Source organism: Clinocottus analis, unplaced genomic scaffold (genome assembly GCF_023055335.1).
Source record: "Clinocottus analis isolate CAN_PGR_092001 unplaced genomic scaffold, fCliAna1.0.p SCAF_11, whole genome shotgun sequence".
Lineage (NCBI taxonomy): Eukaryota > Metazoa > Chordata > Actinopteri > Perciformes > Cottidae > Clinocottus > Clinocottus analis.
The window spans coordinates 7204005-7228504 of NW_027175832.1; the positions used below are offsets into that span (position 1 = coordinate 7204005).

General features: G+C 41.0%; 3 protein-coding genes across 3 annotated transcripts; 1 reads left to right on the plus strand and 2 right to left on the minus strand.

Annotated features, from left to right (window-relative positions):
• Window positions 1-913: 913 nt before the first annotated feature.
• Window positions 914-4747, minus strand: tmem59 (transmembrane protein 59). The gene is made up of 8 exons (XM_068571707.1): window positions 4534-4747; window positions 4184-4289; window positions 3972-4066; window positions 3681-3833; window positions 3514-3586; window positions 2664-2784; window positions 2431-2548; window positions 914-1657 (listed from the first exon to the last, which is right to left on the minus strand). Exons 1-8 carry the CDS (start codon window positions 4687-4689, stop codon window positions 1505-1507), a joined length of 975 nt encoding a protein of 324 aa, XP_068427808.1. The 5' UTR covers window positions 4690-4747; the 3' UTR covers window positions 914-1504.
• A 766-nt stretch (window positions 4748-5513) lies between these two features.
• On the plus strand, window positions 5514-7599 carry tceanc2 (transcription elongation factor A (SII) N-terminal and central domain containing 2). Its single transcript, XM_068571411.1, has 4 exons — window positions 5514-5916; window positions 6018-6159; window positions 6788-6981; window positions 7258-7599. Exons 1-4 carry the CDS (start codon window positions 5818-5820, stop codon window positions 7444-7446), a joined length of 624 nt encoding a protein of 207 aa, XP_068427512.1. The 5' UTR covers window positions 5514-5817; the 3' UTR covers window positions 7447-7599.
• A 224-nt stretch (window positions 7600-7823) lies between these two features.
• Window positions 7824-11470, minus strand: cdcp2 (CUB domain containing protein 2). The gene is made up of 6 exons (XM_068571639.1): window positions 11404-11470; window positions 10840-11187; window positions 9865-10206; window positions 8641-8994; window positions 8262-8440; window positions 7824-8129 (listed from the first exon to the last, which is right to left on the minus strand). Exons 1-6 carry the CDS (start codon window positions 11468-11470, stop codon window positions 7824-7826), a joined length of 1596 nt encoding a protein of 531 aa, XP_068427740.1.
• Between the last annotated feature and the right edge of the window lie 13030 nt (window positions 11471-24500).

Below are 24500 nucleotides of genomic sequence, written 5' to 3' on the forward strand. Positions count from 1 at the left end.
TTGGTCAGATGAGTCATGCAGAGGTCTGGTTCAGATTAGTTCTCACGTCCTCCGCATGACCAGATTTTGTATTTATTTTTCAAGCAATGCCAAATAATACAAGTGCCACACTTTTCCCTCTAAAGCCACAAAAGGCTTTAACGAATGTGTTTTTTCTTCATATATGCAAAAGTGCTCCCCAACACCTGTAAACAGACTTTGATGTGTAAAGGCTGTGAAGTTCTGCCATGAATCAAATTACCACAGCAAACCTGGAGGCTGGCGAGTATACCAACGCTTCCTGTACGTAGCATCGAGTGTGAGGAAAAGTGGGCATTGCAGGCTATGTCAGCCATTACTACAATCTTTCGTTTTGGGAAATTACTGCCTCTCAGACATGTCTCCTCACAGCAGCACTTTGTCATGTGGACAGTCACACTCAACAAGCCAGGGGAAACCTTGTCAGCCAATGTAGCTGTTTTTACAGATTACACATTTCTTTTCCAATTCGCAAGTTGTGATGAATCATCACTGCACATGCAATCCTTTTGACATTTCAATACCCTCGTACAAAGATGAGTCAATTTCATCACAGGAAAACTAGTGCTATTCTCTGCAGTCTTGCATAAACAATTGGATTTTAAATCATTTAAACAAGAGCTATAAATATCCTGCATAACAAGTTTAAGAGGAAGCACTATGCCCACTTTAATGCAATATTTGGGATGGAAGCCTTTCACAGCATCGTCACAGGAAACAGAATATCCTACTTTGATTTTTCTGGGGTTCTTTTCTTAACTTCTGTCTATGAAACGTGTTGCACTGGTTACTAAAACCCCACTGCTTCGTCCTTGTGTTGAAAATGTTTTCACAGACAGACGTCATGTCACCACAGTATAGTATGATAGAAAAAAAGTCACACCAACAAAACAAAACTAACTGCACTCCATCGTATTTAATTCTGAGCAAACTTTATGAGAACAGACAACAGTGAAGCAGAAGAAAAAACCAATTGTGTGTACCGTCACTATTAATTGAGATAAGGAGCATCACATTTTATTGTAAAATTCAACTTCTGTAAATCACTGCAGTAGAAACATACACGTACAGAGAGAGTCTGCAGTGTTCGCGCAATCTATGCGAAAAAATAATGAGGGTGTGGGTTAAAAAAAAAAAAAAACACTTTAAGACATTTCATTTAATCATTCAATTAAATAAGCACACCAAGAGAGCTAATGCACACATTGAAATTGAAGAAAAAAATCCCCAAAAAATATTACGCGCACTGCTGATTACTTTAATGCCTCAGTTATACCAATATACAGAAAGAAAGAAAAAACCTTTTCATCACTCCAACTTTAAAAGAGTCAAGGGAGGCGAGACATTACATCAGTTATACAAAATCTTCTGCAGATAGTTACTCCTGTTTAGCCCAAGAGAAGCCCATGTCTTGTTCCAGAGGATAAAAACCAACCAAAGCTTATTAATAAAAGAGGAAATCCCTTCTCCGCTACGACTTTGGCTTCTAGATGTCGGACTGGCTCAGGTTGACTTTGGAAGGAAGTGGCCCGGCCTCTTCCTCTGGCCCTTTGGAGGAAATGATCAGCAGGGAGGACGCTGGGTATGGGGTCAGTTTATGTTCCTTCAAGTTCTCCATGTCACCATAGATGCTCAATTTCTGAATGGAGGGGAAAAAAGTGTAAGCTATTTTAATATGATTTGGCTTTGACATTCTCAACAAATACACTACTCAAAAGTAAAGACAATAACCCTGAATCCAACCACAATAATGAACTTTATTATAATGAGAAAACACAGTATGTTCTATATTTTAAAGAGTCTGTTAAGTTCATTCCTAAAGAATAGTTTAACATTTTGGAAAACACGTTAATTTGCTCCCTCGAGTTGGATAAGAAGATTAATGCTACTTTCTAATCTGTACAAAAAAAACAACAAGTTAACTTTGCACAAAAAAGGTAACAACGTGATATCTTGTTTGCTTTGAAATTGTACAAAAGTCAAAGTGTAAAAGTGCTGAGAAAGGGAGTTACTAATCTTGTCAAAGAAATATTCTGCTAAATATACAAACAAGATATAATGTGTTTACTTGTGTGCTTTGAAGGTGCTGGTGTAACCCGTGGACACAGACTGATAGCTCTTCCCTTGTTTCCAGACTTTATGCTAAGCTAAGCTTGCCAGTTGCTTGTACCAGTCACATATTTACTCTTTTTCTTTTTCACATCTAATTCTCAGCAAAAACGTGGAGAAGCAAATTTCCCAAAATAGTCTTTTAACTTCGACGGGACACATACCATACATTATAAGCCTATAAAAAGGCTGACAGCCATATTGAGCACAAAAACACCAAATTACTCTGTGACAAACATTTACATCCCTAGATTTATTAACCAAAGTGCCAGGGACCTAGGGGAAGGGAAGCACAGAACTTACCTCAGCAGGTACATACTGGTCCACAGCAGTTGCCACAGTGGCACAGCAGATCCAGATCAGGACCAGCACGGACAGGACCAGAGTTGTGGTGAGGATCCACCCTGGCAGCCAAGGGTTCCTTAAAAGGAAAGTGCAGTTATAAGACTTGCCTGACTGGTTCTGTTAATGTCACACTCTCCGATTAAAGTTAACAATTTAACTCTCTCGACAATGTGGACTGATGAGTTACCAACCTGGAAAGACAGTTGAATAGGTTGTATTCGTTGTCGTAGCTGCGGTCCCCGCTCATATCTCTGTCCCTCTCCTGGATTAAAGTGCGATGATATTCTTTGTAAACTGGGCTCAATCCAGGAACTTGAAATCGAGAAATGAAAATGACATGCATGTAATAATTAGACTTTCCTTATGATTTTAAAAGGGGGAAGAAAAAAAATAGCTGGAATCAGTAAATTTCCCCCCAAATCCAAACAGTCTCTTGCACTGCCACATTTGTAGCACTTAAGGGACCAGAGGATTCCCCCTCCCTGCACAACCGCTCTTATGCCGCTCTTATGCCGGATCAGTGCCTTCCTTTGCTACAACTTTTCCAAAATCTACGATCTTACATTTAGGCCACCGTTTGTGTCACTCCTCTTCGGAGAGACTGAAAAATGCTGCGTTACACCCACAGTTAAAAGACTTTGCGTCTCCACTCTTATTGGACTACCAGCTCCTTCTGAAGATAGAAACAAACTTGTCATAGATAAATACTTTCATTCATAAAGAAAGGGCTCAGTCATTTTCTAAAAAAGCAGGGTACTGTATTTTCTGTAAAACCTTCATTAAACATAGACTAATATTTTTAGCGCTAGATTAATACCTACTTGGTGCGCTGAGTGCGGATAGATAGATAGGAATGACAGCAGGTCAGTGTAAATAGGATTGACTGAAAAGGAACATGTCAGTCAGTACAACAATGTGGTACAACTACGAAGGTCTATTGCTCAGAGGATTACACATAATCAGATTCTAACTATACAGGCAGTACTTACAATAAAGACACTTGCATTGTTGTATTGAAAGAAGATTGAGTAGAGGACTTACAGCTCTTCTGTGGCTCCTCTCTAAAGTCCTTTTCCACGTCAAACTGAGAGAAAAACCTGACTTGTGGTTCGGTCTGTTAAACAAAAGACAGAGCTGGATGTTTAACGTTGTTCTCCACTACAATCAGATTGCCTAGTTTCCCTCTTCCTTCCTACTCAGTACAATACCTGGAAAATGACAACTTTGCCATCATCAGCCTGGAGGTAGAACGTCCAGGTGGAGGTGATGAAGCTGTGGGCCTGACTCATCACATCCTCCCATAACCCTCTGACCAGAGTCAGCGGGTACAGGAGGTGAATCCTCGGCATCATGGCATCCAACTGACGAAAAACGACACGCAATGCTGAGTACACCGTTCTTTATTGGAGAGATGTGTACATAAACAGACCGCAAAGTCATCGTTACATACTTATACTTGGCAGGTATGGCCTAAGTGTGTCCCAACCAGGTGTGTTTACCTGCTCAAGCCGATGCTCGGCAAATGGGAGCTGGTTCTGGCAGCCCAGGTTGCATGCATACTGCTCATCAGAATGGGAGTAGGCTTCACCACAGGCTGCGGAAGTGTTGAGGTGGTGAGAGATAACGTATGTTAAACCTGGATCACAATAGATAACATGGAGGTCTGCCCGCTGCACTGTTAAATAGGTCAAAGGCTCTGTGCGTAGCTTACTTGATTCACACTCGGATTTCGTCTGATTAAGATCGTCGCTGTCGCGGACAAACTGGCAAATGGAGAACAGTCGACAGCCTCGCTGACAGGCATATAGTTCCTCCTCCTACAAAACAAACCCCAGGACCAGTTGATTGCCTCGGCAAACCACCACCGCCACCACCACCACAACAACAACAACAACAGTGAAAGGCTCGCGTTCAACGTCTATACGCTTGTTCGCCTTCCCAAAACATGTCATTAAACTAAGAGCTTGCAAAGTGAACATTTCGTTTTCGCCAGGACACCAACCGTTAGCCGAGGCTAGCAGACATGACTTCCTCATCGAGAGTAGTAGCTGCGTTACTCACCCGCGGATACGTGTGCAAACTGTAAGTCATTTCACATGACTTATGGCAAGATTGTGTGTTCCCCAAGACGCTGTCAAACACATCTGCAGACGCTGATGTGGCCGCAAAGAGGACGAACAGTCCCCATGTACAGACAAAGAGGGACCGAGAACCCATTTTGTCAGCGAAAACCTAAACAAACAACACGCTCTTCTTTCTCCTCTTTAATCGGGCTGTTGTCTCGCGGGAATTTGGACTAACGCGAGACTATTGCCGTCATACGTTTGGTGTATTTAAGTACTCCTCGTAAACTATTCGATTCTTCAAATGTACTAGGTTAGCGAACAATAACCAGTGTGAACATGTCTTATGGTTTTCTTAGAAGGAAACTGTTATTGTTAGACATAATTTTGAAATTAGTTGCAATAACTTAAGTTGCCTCACTTCAATGTTATACATACTAATTTGAGTTATATGGTATTCATCGTTTCATTATTTTTGAATCCAATGTTTGTTTAATTACGCTCTGATTTTAATTCTTCTTGTGTTCCTGATTTTGTGTATAATTGGCCTAGTACGTTGTTTTGTTACAAAACTAGTCAAGCTGTACACAAATACTTTCTGCTGCAGGGCAATGCAGAACATTACTTGAGTAACATTATATTATTGCTTGTCACTAACAAAAGATAAGTACAAAAACAGTTAACGTATACATAAATACAAACGACTGCACTTGATTTTGAAATACATCATTAGTGAAATCGGATATTGACATAATTTCCTTCACTCCACTGGTTCACTCCACATTGTTTTGAGAAGTGACAACTAATTGAAGACAGACTTTTGGGAAAGAATTTATGTTAAAAATAAACTCACATAAATAATGTATTTTACTCTATGAATAATTAGTTATCTCCTTATTTCCCACCTTGTTTGATTAGCGCTCTTATTTACGACAGCACCTAAAGGCAACATCGGTCCCTACTGTTTACCATCTCCCATCAGCTGCAGCTAGCTAGCTTTACCAAACAGATTTGTCACCGTTGTGGTCATAAATGCAACCGTCTTATGGACAGTGGAGGATGGACGGATGACGCAAGCTAGCAATGACTTTAATACATAGTATTTCATCCGGAAGTCATATTAACTAGCTAAAGTTAACCAGGAATCTAACTTAGCACTGATACCCTGAACCCTTCTTCTGACCTGAACTTCCTTATTGGAAAACAATTTCCCTTTTATTTGAAAGTGTTAACCGTTTAATCACTGGATATAGTTAAGTAGCCTGCTACTTTGTGTTTGAGGATGGACAAGTTTGTAGTGCGGCTTCCCAAAGTGGAAACAGCTGTGAAACCGAAAAGCAACGAAAAGGTTTACAAACAAGCAACCATTGAATCTTTGCGGGTGAGCTGGCACACAACTTCACGTGAATGAACACAGGCAAGGCGCACGTCACTCTGTGACACATTTGCTGACCCCACACTCTGGTGTTTGGCTTGTTCCAGAGGGTGGTTGTGATTGAGGACATCCTGCGCTACAAGTCCACCCTGGAGCTGCCAGGACAGAGCAAGGACAACCTGCTGACCGCCCTGACGGAGCTGAGCAAGAAGATCCCATCCAGGGAGGTGCTCAAGTCCACGAAAATAGGTAGACTTTATGTTTCACATGCAACGCGTATGTGCAGACTGCTGGCACAATGCACTACAGATGTGGAAGGCAAAAACATGTACTGTAAAGTCATACAAATATAAGACAATTCAGTTTTTTGGACAGTTCTTAGGGTAGTTTATTTGTACAGCATATTTCAACAACAAGGCAATTTAAAGTGCTTCAAATAAAAACATTAAAAGCATCAAAACATAATCAACACAGTCAAAAAGCAAGCGCAAAATAGAATAAAAGTTGCAGTGCAGTGCAGAACTGCAGCTTTCAGGGACATTGTTTCAGATATGTGGAGCAGAAAAGCTCAACGCTGCTTCTCCATGTTTAGTTTTGACTCTTGGAACAGGAAGTAGACCCGTGTTAGATGACCTGAGGGGTCGGGATGGTTCTTAAGGTCACAGCGGATCACAAACGTGAACACACGTAGGTTAAATACACAGCAGGGTGACAAGCCCTGAGTTGTCTTTTGCTGTATTGTTACAGCAGCATTATTACTCAAAAGAGCAAAAGGCTATATAACTAAATAGTTTACCTTGTACGTGACAGGTCCTTTATCACATTCACACTACACAATTTATTTCATCGCATTATGAAAACCTCCCCCTCTTCTCAGGTCACACAGTCAACAAAATGCGGAAGCATCAGGACCCTGAGGTGAGTTCAATGGCTGCAAAGGTGTACACCGACTGGAGGACGTTCATTGAGGAGAATTCCAATAAGCCGGCTATTGAAGTGCGCTCCGACAAACAATCTGAAGGACTCCGGAGCAACGCGAGGAGACTAATGTCTGAGGCTCTGGAGGTCAAGGTGAGAAGAAACGTCTCAGAGAAGTCCAATATAACGTCTTATTCTGTTTATCCCACCTCTAATTCAGATGTGCCATACCATTTGATGTGATATTTTGGGAATATAAATTGCCAGAGCATCCTATATACATTCAACTAGTAAAAATGTTGTTACCCTGAACTTTTTGGGTAAAGGAAAATACAATATGTTTGCTGCAATTCCACTGACATCTTTGTCAATATCTGTTTCCTTATATGTGTGTGTTCTTGTTCTGTTCTTTTCTTCTCTAACCTCCAGGAGGATTGTGGTCTTATCGACAACATTGAGAGGGAAGTGTTTCACCAGAGCTCCCGGTTAGTCAGCGGTTCATACAGACGAACTGTTCGAGCGCTGGTGTTTGCCTTCAAACACAACGCTGATATCCGAACTCAAGTGAAGGACAACACAATATCAGTCGACCAGCTAGTTTCGAAGTACAAGAAATAACTGGTTTTGAAGACTTCTGGTGGTTTTACTTGAAATCTGTCATGTTTCTCTTGATGCATACACATTTCATTTTAAATGTATTCTTTTTTATTTTCTGTAAAGGAGATATAAAAATATTTTTACACTTTGTGGCACATTAGCAGTCTTGCAATGTTTTATAAATGCATGTAAATGTATGTGTACATGCATAAGTACTTTATTTGTTAGTGCTAATGATCATGTCATCCATTTTGTGCTGCAATCATTCCTTTTGTTGTTTTTGTTGATATGTTTTTATACTGTCGTTGCACATTTTTATACAAAATATGATTGAAAACAAGACAACGTAAGCTTTCGAGTCCTTTGCTAAGAGCATATGTATAACTGTCTGTATATTTCTAAAGCAGCACCAGCCAAACAATCGCTATAACCATGAGAATAACAGCCAAAACACAGATGCTGATGAAGACGATGTCGCTCAGGTCGTGAGGCACAGCTTCCGGACCCCCTGCATCGTCACTGCTGTCGTTGTCAGTTTTCTGGGCCTGCTCCTCGAGGCGTCGCTCCTCTGCTGAAATGATGGACACTGATGCTATCTTCCGCAGGGCGTCACACTGCACTTTATATTCCTGCACCTCCTGCTGCTTCCCATCAGAGAAATCAATGTAGAGTTTGTTTACCAGCACTGTGATGTTCCGGTGTTTCTGCGAGGGATCAAGTGTTACAGTATTAATAGAAGCAGGTCACAAATGTCTGTCATAAATCAGCGAGAGTATGGTGAATCATTGCTTTTCATCATGTGCCAGCAAGTGGTATGAGACTGTGGCTGTAGTCACCTGGCCAGCAGTACCACAGTTGCGAAACTCAGCAAGTATCTTGTATGAGGTGGCTGTCAACTGGGCCGCGCAGGTCGGGTCTCCCAGGTAGATGCTCTCGCGGTCCAGCTGAGGTAAGGACTGCTGTGGTATCAATATGGTGAATTCTGATCGAGTGCAGCTAACGTTTACAGGTACCACTTGGGTTGAGGGAGGAAGGAGACACAGTACACTTTGTTTAACGACGTGGGAAAGAGTTGTTGGTCGAGATAAATATTGAGCATTTTTTTGCACAAAGAGTTTGATATTTAGACTGAACATTGAACGCAAAAAGGGGTGGATGAGTTCAACCTACAGCACCAACCGTAGAAGTAGAGTTAACCACGGAGGGAACGTTTACCTCCAAGATAAGAAGCAGTGAACCCTCGATGAGCCTCATTTCGGTCCGTGCTGAGGACCACCAGCAACTGGTTCCCCTTTGAGACCAGGAAGGGAGGTTGCTCGGTGCCGCACCAGCGGCCCAGCAAGGTGTCTGTCTGACTGTCGCCGTCGTAAACCGCGACAGAGTCGTAGTCACACTTGTCAGACAGACCGTTGCGGTCTTCCAAGTCCATGACGGGGAAAAAGAGTTTGATGCGGTACCCAGCGGCTAGAGTGATGCTCCAGTGGCAGTTGACGTTGTTCGGGTAGACGTTTGGGAAATGTGGGCTGCTGAAGTTGCCATTCACAGCTGACAGGACCTGCTGGCATTCGCCTGTTGAAGCACAGTGGATCACATACGTGTGTCAACTTTATTCATATTAGATTCAGTAAGTGAGTATTGTTTTAGGACGTTGCATTCCTTTGATATGGGTGACTCAGAAAAAAAAAAGTTATTTCTGGTGAAATAGGATTACTCCTTTGCAGTTTCAGAAGAAGTTCTACGTTTCGGAAAAAACATGCTAATTTGTCTCGGAGTTTTATGAGAAGATCAATACCACTCTCAATTGTGAGAGTATAACTCATATAACTCGTTGCAAAAAAACAACAACAAGAAGCATTTTCCCCCTCTTGCAAATTGGTTTGTGCTGGACAAGGTGAAATGGGGACAGTCTGTGATCAGCTGTCAAAAAGATCTTCTGTAGTCTTTGATTTGATTCAAGTCTGGGCTTTGGCAAGAACGCCCAAGGACTTTTACTTTGGGGACTTTTTTCTTGTTCGTGCTCGGGATGGTATGAGACCGCTGACGAGCTCTGCTCTAGTCAGAGATAAAGCTTTTTGTTGTAGCAGAGTGTTCGATTTCATTCCCTTCATGTTCTAGGTCTTGAGGTGTGCCTTGTTTTAAACCTTATGTTCCTGTTTTAAATATGCAAATACATAGGATTTCTGTTAAGTTTGCTTTACATTAACCCAAATGTCTAACACATTTATTTAATAGTGAATAATTGTGTCCTTTCATGATTTCCGTTTTCTACAATTACACCAAAACACAAGGCAGGGGGGGTCAAATACTGAAAGTTCTCTCTCTCTCTCTCTCTCTCTCTCTCTCTCTCTCTCTCTCTCTCTATATATATATATATATATTTGCATACTGGTGTGAGAAGTCCATATTTGGAATGTAACTGATCACATCAAGCTTTCCAACCTGAGTAATAATAGGCCTTGAACCCGCGTCCACCAATGTTGAAGTCGGACTTGAAGATCACCAGAAGTTGGTTGGACGTGGTGACGATGTTGGGGGGTTCGTCTGTCCCGCAGTATTTCCCCAGGTGGCGATGGGTGACTGTCGGGCCATCAAACACGGCGACAAAGTCAAAATTACATCCCTCGTTGTTTTCCAGCTGGAAGTCCAAGAAGACCAAAGTGACCACACTGGTGTTGGACACGTGGATGGCCCAAGAGCAGTCGGCATTGTTGCTGTACTCCTGAGGATAGCCTGGACTGGAGATTACTCCTGATAGGCCAGTGAGGACTCCACCGCACATATCTAGAAAGGATGGAAGGAAACTCAGAGGCGCCTTTCATTTCGAAAAGAAAAGAGGAACGCTACAGATGCACACAGTTTGGGAGTACAGTAATCTCTATAGAGGGTTGTAAGGACTTTAGTAATCGACTGACTTTTTCACACTATGAGGTGAACATTTTTTGTTTTTTACTGAAATTCCTCAACAAATATTGAATCAACTGCTGTGAAATTTGATACAAACATTTATGGTTCCCCATAGGATGAATTTAAACTCCCTTCTCATTTCATCTCTGGGTCAAACTTAGCTTTTTGACAAAAAGTTGTAGAAAATATTAAACTAATAACATTCCCATCAGCCATATCTGGTAACATGTGAAAACAGATGACGCACATGGTAAATTATACTGGTTAAACATAATTAAGATAACTTTTTCATTGTGAGCATGATCATTTGCTGATGGGAGCATTTAGCCTCCTGTGTGAGGATAATGAGCATAATGTGTGAGCATAATGTTTTGATGTGAGATGCTCCTCTGAATTTCATCTAAAATCCATGAATAGAAATTATGGTATTGCCAGAAAAAAAAATCAACTAAGGTTTTTAGCAGTTGGCCCACTGGTCCCTGTCATATTGCACAGACTATCACGAGTTACCTTTCCTGTAGCCAACGCTGAAGCCCCTGTAGGCCACGTGGCGGTCTGAATGGAAGAGGATGGACATGACATTCCAAGAAGAGGTGAACTGTGGAGGGGAGATGTCACCACAGAATGTCCCAAGGAGGTTCCCCTGGTCCTCAGGTATGCCATTGTAGATCTTGATGTGGTCGTAAGCACAGTTGGCATGGTACTCCAGCTCAAAGTGGTGAAAGGTGAGGAGGACGGAGGAGCCCTCGGCCACAACAATGAGCCAGGAGCAGTCAATGTTGTAGGGATACCGGCCCGGGAAGTTTGGACTGGAGATATTGCCAGATGGTGCCGAGAGGATTCCTCCACATTTGACACCTTGTAATGACAATAAAGATTCGTGGCTCTTTCTTTGCTGACTTATTTACTTGACTTTTTCTCTTCTCGCAACCTGATACAGCCCTTTGAAAGAGCATTACAAGCGGATACTGAACAATTGAGGCCCAACTTTTTTCTGTACACAGTACCTGCGAGGTAAAGCACTTCCATCAAATGTAAACTTCGCTCCATCAAGACAACAAATAGCAAACTCACCTTTTTTCGATTCAGCCTTGTCAACAAGCAGTAGTAAATGAGTCAGTATAGCCACCCTGAGACTCATGTCGTTATTGTTGATTCGGCTTTTGTCACGCCTTCGCGACCATACCAGCAGAGACAAACAGCGGCAGTGTCAGAGTGCACAGCCTCAAGACATCAGCAGTGATACCTGTAGAGGTAATAGGACTTTGAAAAATTCATTCACTGCCTGAATGAGGAACCCGATACCTCCGCAGGCCACGCTTCAGCCCTCTTCGCTAAATTTTAATGACTGATATCCAATGAGCATGAGTGGCTTGTCAGGACACTGTTTGGAGAGATTGCATACATTTTTAATGACGGCCTCACACACATACTGATCACCAGCTGCAAGTGGAGTTGATAAAAGAGACAGGAAGAAAGAGAGGAGGCGTATCACATTTGTCACTAATACAAATGGCTTCATTAGAGCGATGTGAGGGAGAAAAAAATCCCAGAACTATTGATGTCCTGGACTAAAAGGGCACTGTGTAGACTTTGCTTCTCTTTTGTGAAAGCAGCTTAAGCGCAACACAAAGACATCCACATCTTAACTTTGCAAAGGAATGTAAGTTTATAAAGAAATTTTGCATTTTAGATGTGTCGAGATTAAGAAAAACAAGATACATCTCAGTTTGCTGGATCCTTTAAAAATAATTGATTCAACCTTTATTTAATCAGGTACAACCAAGATAAAAGCTAAGTGAGTTAATGCATTTTGTACATGGTATAAATCAACAACAGCAACACAAGTCCACGAAATTAACAATATATACATGCGCAAGTGTTATGTGTTGTTGGAGGAAGGGTTTGTAGTTTAATGTTCTGTTCACTTTTGGTGGTTAAAGAGATGAGGGACTCTAGATGTCGTCTAGCCTGAAGACCTTTCAAGGACGACAAGGGCCAAAATATAGTAGACTGTTTTTTCACGTCTGAGTCCACTGAGTTGATACCGTAAAGTTGAGACCTTGATTGAACCAAAGATTGTGGGTATTTTTTAGTACAAACTTTGAGCGTTTGCCTCGAACTGTCTCTGAATCGTAAAGGCACAGTGTGTTATTGAGCGTGAGATGAAGACCACGAGATGTGGCTGTAAGTTCTAGAGAAAGGCAGTAAAAAGGACCTCGAGTTAAGATTTTTTTGCCAAACTATGTCTGGAATAATCCTCAAGCCCTTTACTTAAAAGAGTAGTTTGACATTCTGGGGAATACGCTGAGTCGGTTGCTTGTCAAAAGTTAGATGAGATGGTCGATACCGCGCTCATGGCTGTCTTGAATATGATGCTACAGCCAGGAGACAGTTGGTTTAGCTCAGCGAAGTGACGAGAGGCAGGGGGCAACATTCTACCTTTCCTATACTTTGTTTAATTTGGGTTGTGGTCTGTGAGTAACTATTTCTTTAATGACATCCTGAAGTCTCTTAATGCCGAGCCAACTGTCTCCTGTCTGACAGAATGGTTGAACTCTCCACCAATATATCCCGCGCTGATCACCACTCTAATATCCCCTCATAATGAGTCATCTTAGATTTAAATGCATGGACGTGTTACAGCATTTGCATTCTAATGTAATCACAAATAAAAACACCTGCTGTAAGAAATCCTTCCTGTCACTGCGGTTTCTGTTACCGCTGAAACTCACTCAGTCAAATCACGTCTCCGTTCTGTTCTATCTGCGTTTCTAACAGTGCATCATACTGCGCATCTATTTAGCTCATCATATGTTTTGCACATGCATGTTTTTATTGTCTGTAAAGTACCTCATTTTTTCATAAAGTTGACTTTAAATATCGTGCCCACTGCACTTGCAGTATATATTAAGTTTATTTGATTCCACCTCTGTTCCATTATTAATCTAATAAAGCAATTCATGTCATGATTCATTCCTTATTTCTATTTCAAGTTTTTCATTCCAAACTAGTTGAATAATAGTCAGTAGAAGGGGCTGGTGATAAACAAGGTCATCTCTCTCAAAGATGCAAGCTTTTTTTTTTTTTAATGCAAATGTTGTTTACACTTCAGTTCCTGTTTCTGAGACAAATGCTGAATCGCCTCTCAGACAGAGATTTTGTTGGATTTGTCAAATGCCAATCTTATCCCCTGACTCATTCCTCTTGGTTTTGCTTCCAACTGAACAGTGCGGACACATGTAAGCAATCCTAGCTCAGCGTACAACCGACAGGGAGATGAAGCACCCTAATAAAATCCTATTCTGCAAATAAATGTTTGCTATTCCAGCGGTGCTGTGAAGGCCGGGCTCTTAGAGTGAATATGTAATGGCTTCTGCGAGCAAAGCCGATACCCACAGAGGCCTGCTAGGTGGTGCTGTTACACTATGAAACCACAGGGCAAAATCACCACTGGCTTTAAAAAAAAAAAAAGAGGCAGGCATAGCTCCATGCTGAAATAAATAAGAATATGATTAAAATCAGTCAAGTGTTTTTCACACAGCAGTTCCTGGAACTAAAGTCAACCGCCTTGCCTTTGAATTTTAATTCTGTCCTCCCTGAAAGCTTGTCATCGTTCAAGGATGTGAGCGCTGGGCAGTGCTGAAATGTGTTCCCGGAAGATATCGTTTGTTTGGAGTAATTAAATCACCTTTTAGCAGGTAAATACTCCACAAAAAAAAAAAAAAAAACAACCAAATGAAAACAAATAAGGTTGAAAATTCTAGGGGAATAAAAGGGAAGGTCAATAAAAACAAATAGCAGTTTTTTGACCTTGGGAGCTGAATGAATGGTTTTGCTCTAGTTCTAGAATAATATGACCAACCTGTGGTTGGCAGGTGGAGTGTTTATATGTGTGTGTGTGTGTGTGTGTGTGTGTTGTTGTTGTGGGCGAGGGCACTTGACAGTTATGACATCTGGTTGCTTTTGATCCAAATATCAGGAGCACAGATGATGGGAATCTTGATATTTGTGTTTAGTTGGAGACATTTTAATAAAACTTAATCTGTTTACAAAACATATTTTTCTCCAGCTCAAGACAGATTATGTTCGATTCTGCTGCGGCTGCACAGGAACTGCTGCTAACCGCTCACTCTGGTGAGTGCTCTCTCCAGCTCGTGACAGTCAGGGAGAAATGAGAGGAACACATCAACATTTATGTCACAGGACAATAAAAAGTGGATGTTTCTAAGTCGGCCTGCTGCGGGGCAGAACATCTCCATGCCGTATTCACGTATTCAGGGGGATATGGTGTCCTGGTTAGCATGATTTGTCTTTTAATATTGTTTAATGCATGGTGTGCTTCTGCAGAAAGAGCCTAAGGATAACCCTCAATCACTTTGCGCTGCATGCTGTTTCGAGGTATGATTGTGTTTCGTCCATATGTTTTTGCACAGCCGGTTGGAGTTTCTCCACTTCTGTTTCCGTTGCTTTTGAATGCAGTTTGAACTAAAAGCTCATTTAAACAGAGTATTCAACATCACAATTACATTTTTCATGCATCGGTGGCGATTTTTATGCTGAAACTGGACCATCCAAACTGAATGTACACAGAGGAGACATTGCTTTGAGCCTGCACCTCGTATTCCCAGCTGGTCCTCACTTACAGCCAGAGATGTTGAATTTTTTCCCCCCCTCACATTGAATTGGCTAACGTTTTCTCAGCACCACTTTGTTACATTTCCACTCTCTCTCTCTACCAAGGACAATATTGATATGCCATTGCACCTCCAATTCAGGGAGCTCACAGATTGGATTATGGACCATAATGAGCTAAGCCTCCCTCTATAGTTATGAGGGCAATGAAATCCGTTATCTGGGTTACACGACAGGAGGGAGAAAGAATCAACTTCCCATGAAAACCTTTACTTCTACCTTCATTCTGCTACATTCGATGAGATGACATGTGTTATGTTGCTGTTTTTGTTGTTGTTGCTATTATACAAATTTAATTGCATATAATGTGGATATATTTTAAGCAGCAAAGAAAATGACCACAGAAACAAAGTAAAAGGCAAATAATGAGACATTGTAAAGTCAGCGCTTGGAGGCTTAACAGGAGTTAGCTGTCTTAATTAGAACTCTCTTTAAAAAAAACAAAAAACATTGGACTGTATAAAATTATCTTACTTATAAAACATACTGCATGTAAAACTAATGAGTTGTCACAGCTTCAGCAAAGATATTCTCTCAAAAAAAGTGTGGCGTATATTAAATAAAACATTACAATTGTTACAAATAGCAAAACTATACACATTTTGAAAAATTAAGTTGAATTAATACAATACAATAAGTGTACAATATAAAATATCAAATAAATACACAATACACCAACATACACTATTTTTTTTTTTACAACTGATGGACACCCAGAAAGTAGAGCCCCAAGATAGATAAAGAGTAAAGTAAAATGTGAACGTCAATTCCGTCACTAAATAATAGTTATTTGTAAAGCTAATTTTTAGGAGACAGTGTCAAATCAGGTGTTTTCAAAGGAAAAGAGAAAGCCTCAGGTGTAACTGATATTATTAACCATGGCGCTGTTATACTTTAACGCATCAGTAAGCCTCGTCAGTGAGCAGCCCAAACTAATATCATCAGTTTACTACTCTATTTAACTTTTAAAAGTTCATTTCACTCTTTTTTTCTTTTTTTCAAATCATGCTTTGGGTTCAGTAACATGGAGGCCAACTTGATTAAAACAGGACAGAAACGGAGGGAAGGCTGCAGCTAATTCATCCAGACCTTGTGATGTGTAGGTCGCGAACGAGTCGGCTCCTTAAAGGGAACAATGAGAGACGGACATATTAAAAAAAGCAAGTCTTTCTTTTCTTTTTTTGCAGAAAAACAAATGCATGACACCAAACAAATAACATTATCAAACAGGGCAAAAATGATATTTGTTTTATATAATATTGCACCAATTAAATTGAAATATACAGAATGTCTTCCTCGAGTTGTGTAATTATTTGTTAACCATACTTGCATTCATTGTATATTCATTTTAATTATCATCATATCCCACTTTTTAACCATCAAAGTCAACAAATATTTTAACGTAAACATAATGGTGGAACATTGGTTGTGAACATTGGTTGTGTACACATCGCCAACTGTGGTAAATAAGCAAGTATCGCTGGTCTAAAGCTCACAAATGAATATCTAACATGTGATTTGTTTAATTCGCTTTCAAGTATATGCTATGTATTCATTTGGCAGGAGCAGTGACATCCTGGAGTCTCTTGATGTGAAGCTAATCCAGCTGTCTCCTGTCTGTAGCTTCATATTTAACGTTTAAAGTGGTACTGACCTTCTCATCTAACTCTTGAACAATATATCTCCTGCTGATCCTTTAAGTATCAACACCACTCAAATATTCCATTAGTCATCTTGCATTTAAATTCATGTAAAAGTGTTGCAGCATTTGCATTTTAATGTAATCAAAAATAAAAGCACCCGCAGTGAGGAATGGTTCCTGTCACTACTGTTTCTGTTACCACGGATGCTCACACCTGCAGCTTGGATTAGGAGACACTCTCCATCCTGGTTTATACATGTTTGCATGATACTGCGCATCTTATCTCATCATATGTTTCATCAATATGGCAATGTATACATCATGTGAAATGATTGTATTCTGGAAATTATAAGAATGAGAATATAATTATGAGACTATAATTACATTAAAGAGACATTGAGAACCACTGATCGAGACTTTACTTACCTAGACTTTAGTTATCTGTATATGGTGTGTTCAGGTGCAGTCGTGAGTGTGAATGTTCAAAGCCATCACGGACCCATTGCGGTCTGTAACGCCTGAGAAACGGTAGAAGATAAAACACGTGCTTTGAGTCGCGTTTAAGTGCACAACGCGCGAGCGAAACGCAAAGCGTCACGCAGGTCTGTGCAAACCATTAAGGTGGAAATCGGAGTCAGACATTAAGACTAAACAAGTGGCTGAGACGCCGGTTGTGTTGACACGCGGCGCGGAGCTTCAAAGAGTTGTAGCTCACTGCTTAGCTGCTTCGCCTGTTAGCTAGCCACCAGCTAACCTTGTGAATAACATGGAGCACGCTGCAGCTATACATAACTACATATTTGTCGGTCAGCTCAGACGAGAGTGAATATTAGACTCATATTTTCAAGCTAGACGCAAGCAAATTAATGTTTCGACGGTGATGTTCCAACGCTGTGTCCATAACGTGTTTCTGCTGCCTTCAAGTGGCCAATAAATGTTATTAAAGGGGCGAGTTGTCAACACACTGACCGCTATTGTCCTACTTTATGTATTTGCTCATGTGCTAACTCTCCAATAATGTCACTTTTAGATGGCTTTGTGAAGAAATAATTGTCCAACCGGCGGCGTTGCTCACTTGCTGTATTTTTTTTGTTGGTGCAAATTCTTGCAATGTTGCTGCTCTCTATGTGCAACTGTGAACAATTCCCTTCCACTGCTAAGTTTTTTTTTGTGTTTCTTTTTGTCTGGTGTGTCATGAGGAGAATAATAATAACTTTACTAGGTTGTGTAAGTTGTTGTGCTATTGCTCCATTGTACACCTGGGTCCATACTAAAGGAGGCTGCTGGAAGGCAAACATTACTGTTGCCTTTTACACGGCCTCTTCAAATAATTACTTCCCTCTCATATTGGCTTCATGGGGAAGCTTTTGTAACACATAAGGCTGGGTTGTCACAATTTTGATCATGCTGCTTATCAATGCCACATAACCTTTCATAGAAGAAATTGTTTCCTCCCATCGATGAATTTATGTGACATGCCCAAGATGATAGTTCTGCCGCATACTGGAAGTGATGGACGTTCAGACGGAAAGCAGCATGTTGCTGCAGGTATAGCTGTGAGACGATGAAATATGATCCGAGAAGGTTGGTCTGAGTAATAGATTTGTGAGGCTTACCAGACGCCAAAACACAGCACAGCAGTGTATAGCACGATGTGGAAAGATTTTATAACCCTGAAAAACTGTCCTGGTGACAGTTGTTGGCTCCCTTCTGTTGCAATTACTGCAAGATAAACATTATAATTACCCAATCCAGATTTCAAAGTAGTTCAACAGGAATGTGGCTTCATGTATTTAATTGGGTGAAAGTTGCCAGATGATACCAATTTATTGTTCTAGACGTCATGTTTTTCTGTTGATGCCCTTTGCATTAGGACAATGCAGGGGTCTCTTTGATGGAAACGAAGGGGCTGTGTTTTCTGCACTGTGGTAACACAACGGCCTCCTTCTGCATATGAAAATGGATGGATCCGTTGAGAAAGGTTGCTGCCATTGTTTTCGTTCGTTGTCTCTTTATGTTCGTTTTCTCGTTCTACGTAAAGCATTTTTTGGTGAAGTTTATTACCACCGCTCCTTAAATCTCTGCTGCCGGCATACATTTGTGAGAAGGGACGGGTTAAACTCTGCAACTGGCTCAGTCTGAAATCCACAGTTTTTTCTTCGAGGCATAATCTGTAGTAAACAAAATGAGAGGCGTCCGACCAAAAGCCAAAATGCAAGGTTGGAGCCTGATACCCTGCTCATATTGACTTAAAAGCCTTTTAAGAGCCACACACTCGACACATTTAGTATTTGCTGATGCTGTTTGTTAGTGGTGAATTAAATATCTGTTCAGCTTGGCTAATTGCGCAAATTAATTTGGAAAGGCACAGTTTGAGATGTACTTCATCTGTGACGTGACAAGTAAAGTGTTTCTGTTTAACGATAATATATTTTCTATATCTACGCCTGTCATGGCGCAAACACACAAAAGTATAGAATCAAAAGCTGAGCTCTATAAATCAATTCCGACTGAGGGGTCTAGACGCCAGGGTTGTTTTGTGCAAAATGCGACAGCATTTTAATTAATCACTTGCACAGTGATGCTGCAGTGTAAATACTCCAGATAACAGAAACTCAGGGGGGGAGAGAGCACCCTGGCACATAAACAGAGTACAATTATGGCCCTTAGCAAGAGCACTTGATCAGGCTGTTTTAGTACCCTTTACTCACTGGGTACTAAACATCTGACTCATAATGCATCAGCTATGTCAAAACGTTGCTCCTGCTATGATCTTACATAAATATTCACTCAGTAATTAAAGGAATGGAATGATGTTGTGGATAAGGACAAGAATCAGTTACACAAACAGCTCGGCTACTCGATGACGAATACGATGACAGCGAATAGAAGGAAAAAAAATAGACTTGTTATATCACTTGTGTCACATTTTTGTATCTTTTGAAGTGAATCTTGTAATCTATCAGTTTAACATACCGAGACTATCCTCCCCAAGACAAATTGAAGCACTGGTCGTTTCAGCAGATGTTCAAAAACTAAATATGTTCACGTACAAGTGACAAAGTACTCTCGCTGCCGTATGAGTTATGTCTCTTGTCCGTCAGGAGCAAAGAGGAAATTGTGTCCACAGAAGGAGAAGGTTTGGGTGTTTGGGGTGGAAACAAACATTTCCAGGCGGCAGTCAACAATGGTTGACTGGTCCAAAACCAAATCACAGGGTTTCTGTGAACCTAACCAAGTCTTCTTTGTGCCTAAACCGATACAAACCTTTGTTGAACGTACCATACCTTTTGGACACTGCTCATGAGGGCCATGAACAAGATGTGCTTTTTGCTTGATAATTGCGAGTATCCTGCTGAGTTAGCAAGTACAATGCAGCAACTTGTGACTCAAGGTCAAAGAGTCTAAACATCCTCGCCATACCAATTCTGTTGACATGCCGTAGCTACCCTAAGAGCACAAAACCAACACGGTTTGCATACAACATGGTCTTTCATTGTGTTGCATACTGTTGAGAAACCTATTAAAACAAATGTCCCTGGCCACAGTTTCCCTCCCTACTGTTGACTCTTTTGACCTCGTCGGCCTTTTGGGTCTGGTTATTTCCTGACAGATGGCCGAGTGTACCAGTCATTTCCTGGTCAGTGGGGAGCACCGGCTGTATGCACGCATAACAGCCACAGTGCACCTCTCATTCAACATTCACACTACATTTAGTTGCAGACAATGTGAAGTCTTGCCTTGCACAACAATATGAACACAAATTGCGCAAGTACTCGACAAAGCTGAACCGTATACATAATGCTGCAGTAACCAGACCAAAAACTATGTGTACAAAGAATAAGCTCATTATTTTTACTGACATTTCTGCCTTTGATACTCGCTGCAGCGTTGGACATCAAGACATGTGTAATCCGTGAGATACTTGCCTGCACGCATAGCAAAACGAAGTGTGTGTTTGTATGAGAAACCAATTCAGAGTAAACTTGGAATAATCCACCTTGCATGAATAAACAGTTGGAGATAATCAACCCCGTACAGAGAACCAACGGACATTCTTCCCAGGAGGCATTTGGAAATGATGCCCACCAGTATATTAATAGTTTGGGGGACAACAGCAGCGATGGAGACAGAAGGTTAACAGCTATTGGCCAGTTACACTCCTGGGATGCAGAATGGCCAATTACTGTGATTAATAGGGGTCTAATTAAATAGTCTCCCTCCTAAAGAATGTTTTCAGTCTCATAAAACAGTGAGAAGATATTGCATGTTCTATCTCACATTTTATTACTCCTATGCTGTCCATATCTCTGGATCTCAGTGCTGCGGGTAGATCGTCAATGCCGCTCATAAGACATTATCGTTATTGCGTGCAGACTGATGGGAGTCTGTTTGTGTATTTCTGTGTGCACACGGGGTTGTTTGTGCCATGTTCCCTCATCTATCAGTACGCTGCCCTTCTCTGATGGCCACTGAAGCTCCATTAGTACCCACAGTCCTGATTGATGTTTCACAATACTGTGTTGGAAGGCTCGGATTGTTGTTCTGAACCAGCGACATGCTTATTACAACAGCTTTTCACCGCAGAAAAGGAACATTCCGATGCTGATGTCGTGAGGCTCAGCTCTGCATTGATGTTAAGAACTGCAAATGTTTCTCCAATGATTTGATTTCCAGGAGCTTGTTTGCAAATGTACCATGACCCTGAATAAGAATTATGTGTGTTTGGAAACAACACGGTTTTGATAATCAGGTGTTTCTTAAATGAATTTGAAGAATACATTATTTCATGCAGAGAGGTTCTGACCCCCTGATTGACAGACTGCACAACGCTCCCCTGATTGACAGACTGCACACGCTCCCCTGATTGAGATCATTCAGAGCTGCTAAGTGGTTACATTTTAGCTCTGTGTGTCGGTTGAAATGCTGCAACCCTGCTTGATTGGAAAGATTTAAGCAGCCATTGTGTGAGCTGTGACAGTCGAGGTCCAGTCCTCCTATGATCCAACTTCATGAGTTAACTAAAACAACATCAAAGTGAATGGAAATGTAATATTTCAAATGAAATAAGAAAGCCCACTGATCAGACTGAATGGAACTTCAACGTGTGAAACATCCTTGATGACATGGAAATGAAATAGAAGGCGCTATTAAAAGGAAAAGCAGAAATTGGTTAGATTACGAGATCAGACACTGATTTGGTTTCGCCGTGTCACCTGTCGCCGTCTCTTTTTTTAGTGCCGTTTCTGTGTGTCAGTGAAATTGGACAGCTTGAAAAATGTATGCTTGAGTTATGTTGCTACTTTTCAATATGGCCTTTGAATTGTTGTCGGCATTCATTAGCAGAAAGCAATGGCACCATGAGTACCGGGGCCAGCTGCCAAAACATGCATGCCGCGAGACAATGAGCGAGATCGCCGGCTCTGTAGCCTGCTGATGAGTACACAGTCTCTTTGATTTTGCGTTTGAAACAGAGATGTTAAGCTTGTAGCCTGCTGGACTGTCAAAAAGACGCTGCGCCAAATCACTCAAGTTAGGCTTTACACGTGCCAGCTTTGCTTTGTTTCTTTCCACCGTGGCTCTTTATTGTCATTATCAAGGTCATAACTGAGTCAGAAATGGGAATGAAAACAGTGAACATGTTGTCTTCTCTCCGTGTCTAAGGAGGTTTTTGTGAAGGATTATTTGCTTAAAGTGTGGGTTGTTGGTGATTAAGATGATGTTTGAGATTATTTGTCTGTATGGAGATGCAGGAAATATGAGAGAAAGGAGATGACATGCTGGAGCGGCTGAGTCAGATTCAAACTGACAGCCTTAACTAGCTGAGCTTCCTACACACAAACAATTCTGTTTTTATTGTTAAAATCATGCTGTTTGGCAGATGGTGTACATTTTTTCTTCATATTATTTCTTTGCCAGCAATATATGCGTAGCATTGCCTTATGTACAATGACATGTGACAAAGTGCAGTGATTGCTTTGCTGCATATTGTATGCACCATTTTAGTATTCCAACGCCGCACGTTATTACACCCGTTTCCACACATTAACCTTTCCCCGAGTTCTTTCCTTACCGTTGTGCTCATGTGTTCCCGGACTATGATTAATATGCCTTCGCCCTCGTGTGATAAAATCTTGCGTATCTCCCTCCCTCTCTGCCTACCTACAACTCCAGTCACCTTATTATTTTCGAAAGGTTGTACGGTCACTGAGCTTAGATTATTCCATTCCCTGCTCTACATCTTATGCCCCACATGTCCCTTCCTCATTCAAATGTGTGTTTTTTTTCTCCCAGGAATGGAATATGGAAATGTATTTCAGCTCATGTGTGGATGATGTTTCACTATAGCGTGTGGCCATTTCATCAACTTCCCACCGGGACAGCTTGTGTGCATGTCCTCGGTCTGCCGGTGTTTTCTCGGCTGGTTCTTTGGTGCTTGATTGTGACACACGACGGAATTGTATATATTGGGTAATAAAACCTGACAATAAGGGTGCCATGAACTTTTTTGTCAGCCCCTTTCTACTGACAGCATTTTCCTTTTAGTGTATGATTTGTCCTCGTCATTTGGGTTTAGGAGTTGATGTGCAGGTCCTTACCGAGTAAGACCGGTATTATTCTCTATTTTTTAATGTCAACAAATCCAATGGAAAAACAAAACTATCACAGGTTGCCTTTCAATATTTCCAGACTTCCCAACCTTTCGTGGCACTCAGCTCCAACCAAGCAATTTGTTTCTGAGGATTCACAAATACATAATCTAATGTCTTTCTATGGAATCATATCATGATGAAATTGTTTAGGTATTTTGCTACACAGTTAAGTTGTCTGAATTGATAATAACAAGCACATACTAACTCAAAGTTCTCAGAAAATATGGTTATTTTGCAGTTAAGTTCTAAATAATCATACAATATTAAAATATATCGTGACATCATTATCTAGATTTGAAATGACCTATATTATGATAGAGCATTTGGGCCACATCCTCCAGCTCTACTAAAGATACTAATTTTAAAGTCTTTGGTTTATCCTCATGAAACCCTGGAAGAAGTCCACACGTTGTGTCCAGGATGTTGTGTCAAGGATGTTGTGTCAAGACGTCATTACAATAAACGTGAATAATTGACACAACTCAAATCTCATGAAATATTTATTGAAAAGTATCAGCTGGATTTTATTATTTGAGCTCGACAAACATCGGACCTCTGGAATATTCAAACTATTATTATCTTTTATGCATGACACCATCTATTATTTATTAATTGTGCTGTTTTTCTACATGATGGGGGGAAAACATATCTTCAGGGCTCCACTCATTGCTTTCCATTATCATTAATCTGAACTGCAGAAATAGGTCTCGCTATATCAATCAAATGCTTGATGAAATATGTTTAAACTATTTCATGAGACACAATTTGTTCTTCTGGGATTAAACAACTCAAAAATCTGTCAATTCTGACCTCTAGTCACTGTAGTGAAAACCCACCAGAACTCTTCTGGCAATGTGGTGAGTCAACATCCTCAAAGCGAGGAATCTATGAGGTTTTTTCAAGGAGAATCTTCACTGCCCATGACTGAAGCAACGTATACCTTCTCTCTCTGTAGTCAGAGGCAATATTTCAACGAGCATACACTCAGACAAATAGCTCTGTGCATTAACCAGAGCTAAAAGCCCCGTCTGACCAAATGGACCTATCTACCCACCAATTCGGTTTCAATTAGCACAGAGACAATGAGGACAAGACATCCATTACAGCCCACAGCATGTTTTCAACTGGCAAATCTGAAGTGTGCCGACCGGATGAACAAAGGGGAAGGAAGTGATTGCTGT

Coding starts and splice junctions, on each gene's coding strand:
- tmem59 (XM_068571707.1), bottom strand. CDS start 4,689: ATGGGTTCTCGGTCCCTCTTTGTCTGTACATGGGGACTGTTCGTCCTC. Junction 4,290..4,533: donor GTTTGCACACGTATCCGCGG/GTGAGTAACGCA, acceptor TTTGTTTTGTAG/GAGGAGGAACTATATGCCTG. Junction 3,834..3,971: donor CCGAGCATCGGCTTGAGCAG/GTAAACACACCT, acceptor GTTTTTCGTCAG/TTGGATGCCATGATGCCGAG.
- tceanc2 (XM_068571411.1), top strand. CDS start 5,818: ATGGACAAGTTTGTAGTGCGGCTTCCCAAAGTGGAAACAGCTGTGAAA. Junction 5,917..6,017: donor CAACCATTGAATCTTTGCGG/GTGAGCTGGCAC, acceptor GGCTTGTTCCAG/AGGGTGGTTGTGATTGAGGA. Junction 6,160..6,787: donor GCTCAAGTCCACGAAAATAG/GTAGACTTTATG, acceptor CCCTCTTCTCAG/GTCACACAGTCAACAAAATG.
- cdcp2 (XM_068571639.1), bottom strand. CDS start 11,470: ATGAGTCTCAGGGTGGCTATACTGACTCATTTACTACTGCTTGTTGAC. Junction 8,441..8,640: donor CACTGCTTCTTATCTTGGAG/GTAAACGTTCCC, acceptor CCTCAACCCAAG/TGGTACCTGTAAACGTTAGC. Junction 8,130..8,261: donor ACTGTGGTACTGCTGGCCAG/GTGACTACAGCC, acceptor GATCCCTCGCAG/AAACACCGGAACATCACAGT.